This window comes from Dermochelys coriacea, chromosome 4, assembly GCF_009764565.3.
Source record: "Dermochelys coriacea isolate rDerCor1 chromosome 4, rDerCor1.pri.v4, whole genome shotgun sequence".
Lineage (NCBI taxonomy): Eukaryota > Metazoa > Chordata > Testudines > Dermochelyidae > Dermochelys > Dermochelys coriacea.
Window position 1 is genome coordinate 14,490,505 of NC_050071.1, and position 16,408 is coordinate 14,506,912.

Here is a 16,408-nt window from a genome sequence, read left to right on the forward strand (position 1 = left end):
ATTAAGAAACTGTTTACAGGTAAAATCTCACCCTCAAAGATGTTCCAATAAACTTGTTTCACAGACTAGACTCCTTCCTAGTCTGGGCCTGATCCTTTACCCTGGTGCAGTCCTTGTTAGTTCGAGCAGACATCTGAGGTAGAAAACAGGGGTGTTTGCATGACTGGCCGCCCCCTTTGTCCTCTTCCACCCCCTTTTATAGCTTTCATACAAGGCGGGAATCTTTTGTCTCTCTGGGTCCCCACCCCGCCTTCTAAATGGAAAAGTACCAGATTTAAGATGGATTTCATTACCAGGTTACATGGTTATATGTCACTCTAAGATCTCATTCTTCATTACTCACGGGCTGGCCCACACGTACACAGGAACATCCACAACCAATTGTCCTAGTCAATCAGAGCCATCAAGATTCTAAACCACCATTAATGGCCCACACTTCGCATAATTACAATAGGACTTCAGAGTTATACTTCATATTTCTAGCTTCAGATACAAGAATGATACATGCATACAAATAGGATGAAAACACTCACTAGATTATAAGCTTTGTAATGATACCTTACAAGAGACCTTTTGTGTAAAGCATATTCCAGTGACATCATATTCACGTTCATAGGCATGTTTTCATAAAGCATATGGAGTGCAACTTCACAAGAAGAATGGGAAGTTATATTACCGAGGAGCACCTGTTGGTGTTTCCGGAAAGTTTGGTGCTGATCCTTCCATTTCTGGGTCACGTACGGGACACTAGGAATACATTATTTTTAACTCCCAGAATGGGTTGGTGCTGAATATTCCTGCTGTAGTTAATGAGGATTTCTCATTTACACAAGGGCTTATGTGTACACTGCTAAGTGCTGGCACAGGCTAACCTACCCCAGCTACTTTGAATCCGGCTAGCGTGGGTAACAATGGCAGCAAAGAGAACGCAGGCTCCAGGGTGGGCTAGTGGGCTAGTGAGCAGCGTATGTCCCCAGAGCCCATGCTGGGTTGTATGATTAATGCTGGGCCATGTGTTGGCTTCAATGCTACTGTTACCTGGGCTAGCTAGATTCAAGTTAGCTCTGGTAGGCTATTGCTAAACTCACTCTCCACCAAGCTGGTAGTGCAAGGCGGGTACTTCAAGTGGCATAAATTAGTTACACTCACTTTAAGGCCCCTTTATGCTACCAGAGGGGCATAAAGTGTAACTGAGAATCAGGGCCTGAGTAGTGATGTCAGAATTTGCCCCAGAGCTAAGGACAAGTGCATGTCCTGAGAATCTTAACATTTCAACAGGATCCCACCATCTCCCCAGAATGAGACAGCTCATTACGCCAGGGTCTCTCTTCCCCGTTGCCATAGAGTGAAGAAGAGCTGATGGTAGATTACTGTTTCCATGTTTAGACTAATGGAGGATTGGAAACAAAAGTGCTACTTCTCTGTATCCACTCCACACGGTTGTGTCAGGCCAAAACTGCAGCTGATGGGCCACAACCTGACCCTGCTGCTGCATGGGAAGGAGCCTGCCCACAACCCCACAGCCTGGCTGATATGAGCACCCAGGGATACTAAGCAGCTCCTGGGGGAACAGGCTTCTTGGGCAGCAGCTGAAAAGCTACTCTGTAGCCAGGCAGCCCAATCCACTCCCACGGAAGAAGCGACCGGTGCTCGGAGGGTTTTGGGTGGAAGCGGTGCTCTCTTTGCTCCAATATTGCCACTTGAGAGCTCTCATAACTTGAGCCTGAGTTTTGCAATATTTGGTGTTTTTCTTAAAGGCCCAGCTCCTGGAGGCATGTAATTACAGGAGATGCCCAGCGTTTGTGAATAAACCCAGGGTACGTTTCTGTCCTCCTGGTTGCCAAGAAAGGCTTGACTGCCTCCTGAAGGCTCCAGCCCCACCAGGCAAATGAAAAGAACCCAAAATGGATCATTCTTAAATTCCGTGTATTTTAAGTCTGTCTCATGGAGCGGGGGAAGGCTCACTCATGGTTTTTGGCTGGCCATACTGCTTCTCTGCCAGTGTAAGGCTCTCCTCTGCAGAAGTACAGGACCGAGGATTTGGCCTAGTATCAGTGCAATAGTATAACTGTATATCCTGCTTTGTACTAGTGATAGCAAACCGCCAAAGGGACCAAATCCCTACATTTTGTATGTGTCCAAAGCTACTGAAATCAGTGGGGAATTTTGAGTACACAAAGAATGCAGGGTCAAGCTCCTCATTTGGAAACAAGTTACCAGTCAGCACCCACCTCCTGAGGGCTTTTCTGATCTGCTGAGGTCTGCCAAAGGGTGCTGGAAATCTTGGAAGAATAGATTTCTCAGATGCTTCCTTCCATGTGCTCACTTGTAACAAAGATCCCCCCAAGAGCAGCTCTGTCTAAAAACAAGTAGAGCAAGTGTGTAAACTCTTCAGGGTAGGGGCCATTTCTTTGCTGTATGTTTGCAAAGAGCTTGGCATAATGGGGCCATGTTGTCACGGATCCACAGGTCCGGTCCCTGGGAGAAACCCTTCAATGCATCATTCCCCTTAGGGTCACACTCTCACTGGGGTAAACCCCTTGGCTTCCCTGCCTCCTAGGACCGAACCTCGGAGCCTTCAGCACTCCTACTTTATGCCATGAGCTCCCTGCATCAAGTCCACCTGGATTGTACCCCGGAGGGAGACTTACACACCTAAAGGGAGCAATGCACTCCCAGTTTCCTTTATCTGGAGTGACTCCCAGCCAGTGCTATAAAAGCAGAAGGGAGTATTAGATGTTTGGAACGCAGCATTGAAAGTCCCTGATTATCACAGAGAACAGAGAGTTACAGCATAGGCCATCTGAGTCAGTTCAGAGCCCAGAGCTCTCCTCTGACCCTTTCTTAGTCCCAATCCAGAAGCTTTTCCTGCTTCCAGCAACCCACATTTAACAGCCCCCTGGCCCCTCCTCACTCCTTTGTCCTTGTTCCTGGGCAAACATTGTCACCTGGCCCTCCTCCTAGCCCTTTGTTCTCCATCTGGTCAAACCAGGCTGGCTTTCTGCAGAGGGATGGATCATCCATAATTGTTATTTGTTAGGTACCAAAAGTCCGAGCAATTGTCTTCTGAGACTCTTCATAGCATGGGGCCAGCCCCAGACAGCCAGGCATCAGTCACACCTGGAGCTTTGCAAAAGGTACACAACCTTTCCCCCCCAACCTAGTTAACCATAGCACATAGGGGAAACTGAGGCACACAGGGTCTTCATACAAAACATGATGAAGAATTCATCACATCTGTCCTCTAGGCACTCCTGCAGTATAAGCAATAATATTTATTTTTTCAAAAAAGGGGTTACGTTTTAATCTTATCAAGACCAGTTCTTTCCTCTCTGCTCTATCCTGCAATGAAATATTCTTCTCCCACACAGGCGTAAATCAGGAGTAATAATAACTATATTGATTAAACTGGAGAAGTGGAGCCATTGGCTTCAGTGGGATGTCACTGGTGTAAACAAGAGAAATTTGGCGCCTAGTATTCATGCAGGCTTCTTCCTCAGAGGAATCTGGTTAGCTTTATACAGAGGGAGATCTATTTTGTTTGGCATTGGTCCATGAGTTTGTATTGTTTTGTATGTGCCTCGAGCAACTGTAAGGGCCCACTGTCTCAATTGCTAAATAACGCCTCCTTATTCATACCTACAAGGTTCCCCAGAGGTTTATACAGAGGGGAGTAGGATGGTCAAACTGGGTGAGAGGCGAAGTGGAGTGAGATTTGGTGAAAAAAAAAAGGCAGCTAAGGCAGGATTTGAGGTAAAACGCAGCCACAGATAAGCAGAGGGAGGAAGGAGGCCGTTTTGTCTCGTTCTGGACCAATGAAATTCCCCAATCTAGGTGAAAGTGCTGCTGCTTCCCTGGTATATCTCATCTGCAATGTGAGACTTAAAATTCTTGCCTGACACGTGGGGGGCTTGCGGGGGAGGGGGACTTGGAGGGGGAGGATTTACATGGATACAAAGAAGGCTGGCCTCTCACAGGAATGGAATCCAAGCCATCCGAAATATCTAAAGCCTCATATGTTGGCATGTGCTCTCAGACTGAAGCCTATTAAAAGTAGAACAAGGGACACTTGCTCCCCATCTCAGTCTGTAGCTCTCCTCAGGGCTAGGCAGGAGTGAAGGAAAGACAGGGAAAGAGCATGCTTCTCATACAGATTTGTATGCAGTGTTTTCCTTACTTTGGCAGAGAGGTGACTGTAAACCAGACCCACATTTGACTGTGAAAATTAGAGTCAGAAAGAACACCCAGTGTTTCAAGATATTTTATTTTCTATGCTAAAAGAATAGACATAATGAATAATCATCTGTGTTGTTTTTGATGGGGTGGGCTAGCCATTTGTGTATTCATCTAATTGGAAAAACACTGAACTGTGGATAGACCTTTCTATCTCGCCATCATTTAGGGTAGGTAGGACTTATCTACGGGCGTAAGATCAATGGCTTTGCTGTTAGGAGAATTACCTGTAATACAGCCTTAAAACAAGAAGAACTAGAGCTCACCCAAGCTAAGTTCCTCCGCTCTGCACTCCTGATACTCTTCTAAGAAGGAAAGCTGTTCCTGTGGTTGAGGCTCTAGCCTCAGAGACAGGAGATCTGTGGTCAGTTTCTGCTCTGACACAGACTTCCAGTGTGACCTTGGGCAAGTCACTTAATAGCTAATGGCCTCATTTGTAAAATGGGGATAATGTTTCCTTTCTCGTAGCTTTTGTCTTGTCTTTGTAGCCCAGAGGTGGGCAAACTACAGCCCGTGGGCCACATCCAGCCCGCAGGACCGTTCTGCCTGGCCCCTTTGCTCCTGGCACGGGATGCTCGCCCCCATCACTCCCCCCCACTGTCCCCCTCCCGTGCAGCCTCAGCATGCTGCGCCGCCAGCACTCTGGCCCATCGTTCCTCCAGGCAGCGTGGTGGCATGGCTGGCTCCGGCATGGTAAGGGGATGGGGAGTGGGGAGTCCTGGGGGGCAGTCAGGGGACAGGGAGCGAGAGGGGGGTTGGATAGTTGTGGGAGTCCCAGGGGGCCTGTCAGGGGTTGGGGAGGTCAGGGAACAGGGAGAAGGGGCAGTTGGATAGGGGGTGGAGTACCAGGGGGCTGTTGGGGCAGGAGTCCCGGGAGGGGGCGGTCAGGGGACAAGGAGCAGGGTGGGTTGGATGGGTTGGGGGTTCTGAGTGGGGGCAGTAAGGGGGCAGGAAGTGGGAGGGGGCAGATAGGGGGTAGGGCCAGGCTGTTTGGGGAGACACAGCCTTCCCTATTCGGCCTTCCATACAGTTTTGCAACCCCGATATGGCCCTCGGGCCAAAAAGTTTGCCCACCCCTGGTGTAGACTGTAAGATCTCAAAGGACAAGGACTGCCTTTTACTGTGTGTAAGTTCCGGACCGGCACAATGGCAGCCCCGACTCAGTCTGTTAATACATTTGTAGTTCTCAGTCGGCTAATGCATTGACCTCTGGTTAACTCTCTGTTTACCTTTTTCAGACCTGATAATGAGCTCTGAAGTTCAGAAACTTATCCCGTCCACCAGTAGTTGGCCTAATAAAAGATATTACTTCACCCACTTTGTCTTTCTCTGAATCCTTTCTATATTTGATCCCATAGTTGATTCTTCTCGATCACTGACAATATGTGTTGCTCTATTGCACAGTTGCTCCAAAACATTTAGGGAGAAGTGTTTTAATGACCAAACTCTGTCTAGATAGAACAGAGAGCAGAATTTCACCCTACAAATCCATTTTTGGTGGTGAGGTATTCTTTCATCTTTCCCATGGAGAAGAATAGGCACATCAATGGCTTTTCACAGCTGTTTTCCAGACATTTTCTTTGGTGCATGTTAAAAAATGAGGCTTTGATGTAATACTCCCCATCTACATATTTCTTTGATATTTTGAATGTGATCTTAATGTATGTGTGTGTGCATGCGCTTGTCTGTCTGTCTGTCTCAGGCACTCCATGAACTTTGACACTCCCTTGGTTTCTTTTGACAGGGACACATGTGCAGCAAAGAAACACACTGACCTGCCAGCTTCCCACTCCCTCAATCCAGAGTGTATCCCCACTGATTTACAGCACAGCAAAACAGCATGGTCAGGAGGAGTTAAACCACGGCTGAAGAACAGGTGAAAGAAAAGATGGTTTTATTCATGATTCTCTTCCTGCCCTCTACATATTCCAGTTATTTATGTATACTTTGAATTTCATTCTGGGACAGATCCTCAGCTGGGTCCATTGTCAAACACAACTTCCATCTTCGGGGAGAAGAGTCAATTTAGACCCGTGTAAGTGTCAAATTTTTGAAGCGTCAGGAAGTGGGATTGTGTCAGAATAATTACCCCACCTCATACTTAGCCCTTCCCACACCTCCAGCTTAACACCAGGGAAATAAATTCAATCTTGTGCCCTGAGCAAGGGACAACTTTGCTGTCTGTTGGTAATGTTTGTGTGGGACTCTGCACAGAGAAGCTAGTCACTCTTGTTGCTGATATGCCCAGGGGGGAGACTGGTTGACTCAGGTGTGCTTTCCTTTCCTCTTCTTTATAGAACTTTGTCAGTCCTGGAGAAGACAATTAGAGAAGTAGAGACAAATTCAGCTTTCCACTGCACTGGAGTAAACCTGGAGTAACTCCATTGCTTTGAACCAAGGGATAGATTTGTAGAGGTATCGAGGCATCTGAAGATTAGAGCTGTGCAAATAACGTATTTTTTGATTTGCTGGGAATTCTGAAAAATCAAGGAAAATTTTCAGTGAATTGAAAAGTGAAAAAAGTATTCATTTCAGATTGAAAGAAATATTTCATTTTGACAAAATCAAAATGTTTCCCTTTTTATTTTGACCAGTTTTTAATTGTTTTTTTAGTAAAACTAATGGAAATTTTGAAAGATTAGTACTTCCTGCTTGTAGATCTTTAATTCCCAACAGTAGTTACTTGAGAGAAGCGTCACAGTTTAGTGCTTCATTGTGATATTTTACCATCAGAGGCATAGTCAGGGGGTTTTTTTTATTACACAGAGGGTAGAATTTCAGGCTGTGTCTGCTGCCTGTCTATATTGTGTATCAATGGTTGACACTTTGGTTCCAAACAGGAAGTAGCCTTAATGTAGAAGAATTTGAGAGTGGGAGGGAATATGCTGCATGGCCTTAACCTTTGGCTCTGCCAGCAGGGGCAGCCTCACAACTTGTTTGCTTTCTATAAACACACCCAAAATGATGAAGTGCTTTGGAGCACTGATTGTCTAAAACATTCTGTGAAATTCAGGGTGGATCATAAGTGTTTCCAGTCTTTGGGAAATTCCAGGATTCTAGGGCCAGATTCTTAGCTGATGGAAATTTGGGTCTGTTGAAATCAGGGGAGCTGCACCTGTTTTCACCAGCTGAGGATCTGTCCTGGAGTTGGCATCGTTAACTATATAATGCTGTGTAATCTTTGAGTACCACCTGCCTGATTCTTTGTTGCCCAGCACTTTGTGGAGTGCAAAGTGGGTATACAATGCTACTAGATTGTAATGATCCTGTTTTACAGCCACTCTGCACAGGCATGAATGACTATATAAGGTACAAAGCAGTGAAGAATCAGGTCTAGAGAATCCAGATCAAGAACTCTCTTCATTAAAAGGTTTTGTATGAAAGACGTGCTGGCTCCTTAGTCATCTGAGCTATATTACATATTTGAGTTATGTTACATATATGGTCTGTATTTTCAGGTTTGCTAGGCACTGCAAGCTGCCAGAGAAGGCTAATGGAGAATTACCTCTGTGCCGGGCAACTCTCTGTTGATGTAAAACTAGTGGAGGCAGCTCTGCCCTCTCCCATCCCGAGGGGAAGGGGAAGGAGGGGGCAGTGAATGGGCAGGTAGGGAAGGGATCATGGCAGACCTGAGCTCATCTTTGCCTGCCCCTTCACGGATGTAAGAGGCCTTAGGCCAGTGAAATAAGTTAGGTTGACCCTGGTACCTTGAACTTGCACCAGGGCTGAATCAGGTAGCTGCAACCAGCTCCCTGCAGCCGCCCTGCTCTCCACTCTGTCCAGGCTGTGTGAGATTGAGGCCATAGGGCCTGGAGACTGCTCTCACAAGCTCAGGGGCAAATCAGGAGAACTCAGGTGAAACCAGAGGGTCAGATCCCCTGTTGGTGTCAATGTGTTTATCTGTGAGTTACGCCGGCTAAGGGTCTGGTTCAGAATATATGTAGTATGTAATGCATATATACAGATGTACATACACTGGTGTAGAAACAATGTAGGTGTGTGGCAACAAGGCCTTTTATGTTTGTAACTCCATTGAATTCAACTGAGCTGTTTTTGATTTGCATCTGGGTATATCTGAGGCGAATCCGGCACAGCGGTATGAACGTATAGCACAAAAAGAGTGGAATTCAGATATCCCATCTGAAACCGTTAGCCAAAATAGGATCGTGTTCCTGGTGTCTGCTAATTACAGTGCAAATCCCCTTTGCTATCTGCCATTATCCACTGTCCCCATTACATTTGGATAATCAGGCTTATAGTGTGACATATTTCCTGCCAGTCACCGCCTCTGTACGGCTCATTATTGGAAATGAGTGAGAGTTGGAAAGCACATTCCATCCATTGTTTAGAAGTCTCTCCTGATGCGGTTGCTGTGTGTTTTCTAGCAGAGTGCATAAGCATCTTAGTGTTCCTTGTTCTCTTGTCTTTTTTTAACTAATTCTGTATTGACTGAAGAAGAACCAGAAAAATTGTTTGCATTAAACCTGTTGGGCCAGATTCTCAGTTGGCATAAATCAGCATCGCTCTGTGACCTCAACAGAGCTGTACCGATTTATGCCAGCTGGGCCTGGGGGTCTGGCCCAGGGTCTTTTGTTTTGGCTTCACTTCAGGAGACTAGAGTGGTAATGCTTGGGGAGACAGAAATAGCTGGAGTACTTCACCAAGACATAAGCTGAAAAGTATAAAAGCCATACAATACAATCAGGCACCCTTTCCATATCTCTTCCTTCTTCCTTTTTTCCAGTAAAGGAAAGTCCCATGAAATTGTAGCAAGAACATGAGAACAGGGGAGAGGCTGTATTTCAGACCCCTCCAGCCTTTCATTCCAGCCTTCCTGTTCTCTAGGTAACACCAGGCAAGAACAATTAATCGGTCCTGACTTCTGCTTGCCTAAGCCACAATCATGTGTGAACGGCGTAAATGTTCTGGCAATGGAACCCCACCAGTATGGTTTCCCTTCAAATTTAGGATCTGATATACCCCTTTCATTTACTTTATATAGGGGATTAAATAAATACTACTGCTTGTTAAAAATCTGCCTTCAGAAAAGATTCCAGTAGGACACAGTTGTTGAATCTAGTAATCAATGAGCATGTAGTTATTCTACATCAGCTCTCATATTAACAGCTAAATCCCGCTCACTTCATTCAAGTGAGTTGTCCAGTTAATGTCAGCTGAAGTCAGTGGGACTCTTCGCTTGAGTAAGATGAGCCTTAAATCTAAGAGATATTGTCTGTTAGTTGCACTTTTTATTGAATGACAGTTAAGCATTAGATAATTAATTAGAGCATAATCCAGTTACTAGCTCTGGGCGACCTTCGGCAAGTCACTTCACCACTGTATGCCTCAGTTTCACCATCTGTAAAAGCTCAGTAGATTTCAGATCCTGAGCTCCAGCACAAGCAGGAATGCCTATACTGTTATTTTTAGCCCCGTAGCATGAGCCTGGGTCAGTTGACCCAGGTTCTGAGACTCACTGCTGCAGGGTGTTCTTTGCTGTGTAGACATACCTTTAGTTCACAGCAAGGTGAGGTGTAAATCTACCCTATGCTAGCCTGCTTTTCACTCATTGTCCCTGTGCACCCTGCTGCTGCACTCTTAACCATTTCCTAAAGCAGTCAGAGTGACACCACTTTGAAACAGGACTAGCTCAAAGCTCACTAGGGAACTTCTGATACAGAGCAGCAGGGTCCACGTCGACACTTAATGCACAGCAGGCTAGTGTGAGGTCGATTTACACCGCAGTTTGCCACAAACTAAGTGCTCATCTAGACAAGCCCTAAGTAAATGTAAAGTGATTTCAGAGGTGTGTTAAAGCTCCCACAACTAATGCAACATGACACAGCTATAAAGATTCAATGTGGCACAACTCAGGTATCCTAAATGTAGCTTGTCAAAGACAGTAAACAAATAGGTTTCAGAGTAGCAGCCGTGTTAGTCTGTATTCGCAAAAAGAAAAGGAGTACTTGTGGCACCTTAGAGACTAACACATTTATTAGAGCATAAGCTTTCGTGAGCTACAGCTCACTTCATCGGATGCATCCGATGAAGTGAGCTGTAGCTCACGAAAGCTTATGCTCTAATAAATGTGTTAGTCTCTAAGGTGCCACAAGTACTCCTTTTCTTTTTTAGTAAACAAATAGCATTTGATTGTTTCAGCTAAAGGCCAAAAGTGAAACCTGTCTTAAGCACTGGGAATGGGGCAAGCAATACAAGTGGGACCAAACTGATTCATGCTAGAACTCTGGTGAGCTCAGCAGATAAATTTTACTCTTGATCTTTGACTAAACATCAAACAAGCTAGAAATCTTGGGGACACTTTAAAATGATTTCCTCACGCAGAGAGTTGTCTATTGGAAACAGCCCATAATGTACTTCTCAATATATTTTGAATTATTTAAAAAAAAAACAAAACCCAGCAGGATTAAAAGCCAATTTGCAGTATATTCACAGGTCTTACCTAAACTGGTGCACACTGCTGTTAGTGGGCATGTTGCCTGAGCATATGCATGTGAGCGTGTAGTTCTGTTCCATTTTTGCAAACCTTGTGGGGAGATATGATTGGCCCAATGTTGATCTGGTGACATTTTGCGTAACGCTTCATTGACTTGAGTAATCTTTCTGGTGAGTTTTCCTTGTTCTTCAGTAATGTCTGTTAAGGAACACAGCTTCCTCCCAGCCTGGCACCAAAACTTCTTAGAAGAGTTGGGTGAGTCTAAACAAACAGAATCAGTAAAGAGAAATAAAGCTGAGGCTATTAAGGTTGGTTTTTTTTCTAATTGGCCTAGTCAGAGAACCATGACTGCACCTTAATTATGAATGATGTTTCTTTGAGTGGATTGTGGCTTCACTCTGTAGGATTCCTAATAGGTTTTCTGAGTGTTTTAGTTTTCATTCGCCTTCTGCTTAATAGCAAAGCACAAGGACTGCAATGAGGAGGATGGGCCCATATAAATATGAAGCAGGACGTGCAATGCAATTGATTTATTTTCAGGCTCTGAGGACTGATTGCCATTTTGGTGGATGCACATAGAACATATCCTTATTATAATGGTGCTCAGTATATTGCTACAGTGAAATGTGACAAACTCTGGGCCAGATCCTCAGTGGGTGTAAATCAGTCTAGCTCCATTGATGACAATGTTTTCATTATACAATTCCTTCTTCTCAGGTCTCTTTAACTTAGAGATTTTCCCTTGTGTTTCTTAATTGCAGAAATGGGCCCTGATCCAGCAGGATGATCCATGCTGGTTGACAGTTATAGGCACTCATATGGACACAGGAGTCCATCCACATGGATTAGCTTTTACTGGGAAAATCTAGACTCACCAAAGGTTCTTTGGTTCATATGTCAGCCATGAGTTTGATGAACATCTGTACACTTGTAGCCTCACTGCATACTGTGATTGACAAATGAAGATCACCTGATTGGTGTGTTGACAATGGTGACTTAGTTGGTAATCAGTCAAACTCAGTGATAGGCCCTTTACTGTACACTGATTCATGTTCTAAAAGACTAAATTACATCCCATTATTCCCTGCATGGATCAAATTAAGTTAGTCAGCTGTAGACTTGGGTTTCTATGATATACCAGCTGATGAAGGGGCGTTCATTACAGAATCCTCCTCTTTAGCTTCAGCATCTTACTGAAACCTGGACATCAGTCTAAAGTTCTTCTTGTCCCCTATTACTATTTGTCTGCCACTCTCCAGTAACATTTTCCCTTGAATGTTTTGGCTCTTGGTCTGAAGCCCTCAACCAGCAATGGAAGCTCCATAATCCACAGAAGCAAAAAGGTTAATGTTAAATGAATTCTTCAAAGCTCAAAACTTCTTAAAAAAATAGTAAATCCATTTGGTAATTTTATAGCTATAGCTGCCTTGAGGGCTGTAACATGTTTCCATCTAGCACTGGGTAGGGGGGAAGCTGTTGACTGAATGCTTTCTGTGTGCTTTTAAAGTGTATATTTGTAAGCCCCTCCTACCTTCAGATCCACAAAGTGAGTGCTACATTTAAGAGAAGGTAGACCACCCTGTTAGACGTTTGGCAGCCCTCTTGACCCGCCCAGTCTGGCTGAAATGCTTATTGCAACCACTTCTTGTCTTCAGAAGGACCTGATGGGTCTCTGTGTGTATTATTTAAGTACGAGTTGGAGAGAGCATTTAATCTGAAGTTTCTACCCATGGCAGTGTACTGAATTAACGCACTAGCCTTTCATCTCTGCAGAGCTACCTTAGCTCATGAGTGAAGATGGGATTCGTGGTCTCATGCTAGACATTCACCCATGTCTCAAAACTCTGTGTAATTTCGCTGAGTTGCCTTTCTCTGCTCAAGGGATACTTTGGAATAGCCAGAGCTATTGCAGGCCACTGCGATGCAGCAGCATGACTTTGTTGAGAAATTTGCCCAGTGCTTTCTTATCCTGTGCCTGACTCTAGCTATTGCTGACAATCCTCCCATTTAATAAACACTCAAAGCCCTGAATCAGCCAAGTACTTAAGCACATGCTTAAGTTCTACCGACTTAAATGGGACTCAAACACAGTAATGAAGTTAATTTTGCACTTCGGTGCATGGCTGAATCAGGAGCTACATTCACCTAAAAACATTTTTTTAATTCAAACCTAGATCCCCAGCAAGACAGTGCAGAGCACTTTGACAGGACATGGACTGTAATGGGGTTTCCTGGGTGTAACTAACCACAAAAAATAGTCCATATAAAAGATGGAGAAACCTATTAATTACTAGAGAGAGAGCCTGACATGTAAAGAGCTCCCTTTATTTAGGCTTGTCATTAAAACAGAAGTTTTACTCTGTAAGGCAGACGATTGTGATTTCAGATGGGAGATTACTCATTTAGTATGGATTTGCTAAGCCATGTGCATGTGGTATATTGAAAGGCAGTTGTTATGTATGCCCACTTTTGCAGTAACCACTTCTTAAACAACTTGCCCCTTTTAAGTGAAATGAATTTTTATAGCCAAGTTCTAAACCCCGACAATAGACTCGGGGTAATTTTACAGTGCTGGCCCTGACATCCATTCTCTCCTTACTTTATTGACGTATTGTCAGGAACCCTCTTGATGAACTGCTGAGACGTGAGAATCAGGGGGTTTCACTGGTGTGCTATAAGGACTGCTTTGTCCGAGATCCCATTTTCCCTGTTCATTTAATCTGATATGCACCCCAGAGCTGATATATATGTATGGCAACCTTTATGCAACACGACTGCGCCACACTTGATAGGAATGGCACCAAAATGTACGGCTTCCCCAAACTGCTCATTTCCCCTCCAAAGGTCTTTGCAGTGTTTTGCAATGAAGCCTGTAGTGAAGTGTTCCAAAGGAATTCTCGTGGGGTTTTGCAAACAGTATCATTTTTGTGTGTGAAGGAGGCTGCAGTTATTATTGGTGATATCATTCAAAAAGGAAATTTGGATTTTATCTTAGGTTCTACCATGAAGCATTTTTTCCCCAGTGGAAGTGGTCAGCAGTTTTCTTCCCCTCCTTGCTTTTTCTTGCATCGCATTGTGACACTCAGCAGTTAACTTCTTCTAGCATGGTGCGCTGTGGGATGCCTGCTACCCCTGGAACCAGTGTGGCTTTAATTTGTGGTGTTAGTGGAATGGTTGGTTGATGAAATTTCCCTAAACTCAGTCCCTTGGAGTCAGATCAGAATGTACAACTGCAGCAGAAAACGGAGCTCCTGGGGAACTTTTATATCTAAAAAAAGGCTGAAAGAAGAACAGAGAAAGGGTTTTGTGCAAAGCACCTTCTCCATATGATGTTGATTTGGCCAGAGGGTTGCTGTCAAAAATGCTGATGTTTGCTACAAGGTAATGTCTCTGTTTTGGAACTCATCTTGCTTTGTGTTTTAGTATTCTCTGGAGATGAGCTTAGAGAATTAGGGGCCAGATTCCCATTGTTCAGTACATTGTGTAATCTTTGCACATGCCTTGCCCTGGTATAAGTTACTGCACAAGGTGAAAGGCAGTGGAGAATCCAGCCCTGCTTAACTAACATTCTGATGAACGACAGGTGCAAAGAAGCATCTCCACAGCTCTGCTGCCTTGTTATGTTCTGCGATTTATTTGTTGGGAGCACTCCAGAGATCCTACAGAGCTATTTTCTCCCACTGAGGGTCAGATTCTCAGCAGCTGCAAATCAGCATTGACTTCAGTGGAGCTACACTGATTTACACCAGTTGAGGATCTGGCCCATATATACATGTTCAAAAACTTCGCATTCGGGACATGTATTTTTCCTCCTCTCCTCCATGTATTTTCCTGTGGTTTTCATTATCTTCATATATCTGTCTATCTATATCTATATCTATATATCACAGCACACTATTTACCACAATCCGAAGCTTGAAGAGTTTCGTATAACTTCTCCATAACACTAGGAATTTCCCTAATAAATCACTGGATATGTCAAGCAATGAATAAATTCCATGCTTGTTGTAAGTGAAGTCCTTAGGTATGATTTAAAGTATCCATATCTTTGCACTATAAAATGAATAGGCATGTATAACAGTGGAGAAGCTAACTGTTCCTGACTAACCCAGATAGCTCCACAGTGCAAGATAAACACTAAATCAGAGTAATCTTCAACACACTGATAAAAGCAAGTGAATTTAAATGTCTCACTGTTGCCTTCTCCTATTGCTGTTTTTCCTCTTTGTTTTTAAAATGGCAAAACCAAAAAGCTTTTTCCCAGGTATGCTTTATTTCTTTTCTCAAAATCAGCACAGAAATTAGGATAATTTTTTTTCCTTTTGATCAGGAACTCAGTCAAAAATAAAGCAAATACTTTTCAACAACTGGGCCTGATTTTCCTCTCAGCTACACTGATCTAAGTCAGACAAAACTGTTGTGACATGAAGTGAGCAACACTGGTGTTAAAAAGGTGTGAGAGGAGAATCAGACCCGCTCTGGTTGTTACAAGGAGAAGGGAGAAATATTGTTCTCGTTAACCACTGACATAAGACAAGCAGCAATGGGTTTAAACTGCAGCAAGGGAGGTTTAGGTTGGACATTAGGAAAAAATTCATAACTGTCAGGGTGGTTAAGCTCTGGAATAAATTGCCTACGGAGATTGTGGAATTTCCATCATTGGAGGTTTGTAGGAGCAGGTTAGACAAACACCTGTCAGGGATGGTCTAGATGAGCAGCTTTCAAACTTTTTTTCTGGGGACTCAGTTGAAGAAAATTATTGATGGCCGTGACCCAATGGAGTTGGGGATGAGGGGTTTGGGGTGTGGGAGAGGCTCTGGGCTGGGGCGGGGGGTTGAGGTGCGGGAGGGGGTCAGGGCTCTGGGCTGGGGGTGCAGGCTCTGGGGTGTGGCTAGGGATGAGGGGTTTAGAGTGTAGCAGGGGCTCCAGGTTTGGGGAGGGAGCTCAGGGCTGGGGCAAAGGGTTGGGGTATGGGTGCAGGCTCTGGGGTGGGGCCGGGGATGAGGGGTTTGGGGTACAGGAAGGGGTTCCGGGTTTGAGCGCGGGCTCAGGGCTGAAGCAGTTTTGCCTTTTGAAATACTTACTTTCTGGTGAGATTCTTGGTTTCTGTAAATTGGCCTGGCTTCACTGAAGCCAATGGAACTACACTTATTTACACCAGCGGAGGGTCTGGCTCATTGTTTGTCTTGAGTCAGAAATTAACTGCAAGGCTTACAACTGTGCCTATCTGTCTAGGATAAGAGTCAGGTTCTCACAATATTGCAGCCTCTCCAAAGCCAGTTCTATGGCCATTTTTAAAAAATGTTTACTCTTGCAGTGATTTTATATTGGTACCTGGAACCTGTACCCTGGGGTAAAGCACATGTATGGAATGTTTTTTACAAAGACTGCAATCAAGACCTGCCTTTGGTAAACCAGTGCTTTGCTTTGATGAGTTAAATGTGGTCATCTTCCCATAATACACAATTGGAGGTAAATATTCAGCTGCAGATCCAGCATTTTCCATTGCACCAGTCTCCTTCCTCTAAGGACGGCCTTATTAGGAGTAAACTAGATTTGTGCAAATACCTGAAAGAGCAAGCTCCTTGACTAATCCTGTGTTAGAAGGCACATGCCAGGAACCTATGGTGTTGTACCACATGCACACAGGCGCAGACACACACTTACACAGAAGACATCAGCTGAACAATTATCTGTAGACTTGTGGGTCCAATCCTAGTG

The 16,408-nt window shown here is 44.4% G+C and overlaps 1 protein-coding gene across 1 annotated transcript in view; it reads left to right on the forward strand.

Moving 5' to 3' along the window:
* SHROOM3 (shroom family member 3) overlaps window positions 1-16,408 on the forward strand; it is a 108,349-nt gene that overhangs the window by 53,222 nt on the left and 38,719 nt on the right. Inside the window, exon 2 of the mRNA XM_043513206.1 lies at window positions 5,978-6,109. Coding sequence (XP_043369141.1) covers window positions 5,978-6,109 — 132 coding nt within the window. The remainder of the gene's footprint in view (window positions 1-5,977; window positions 6,110-16,408) is intronic.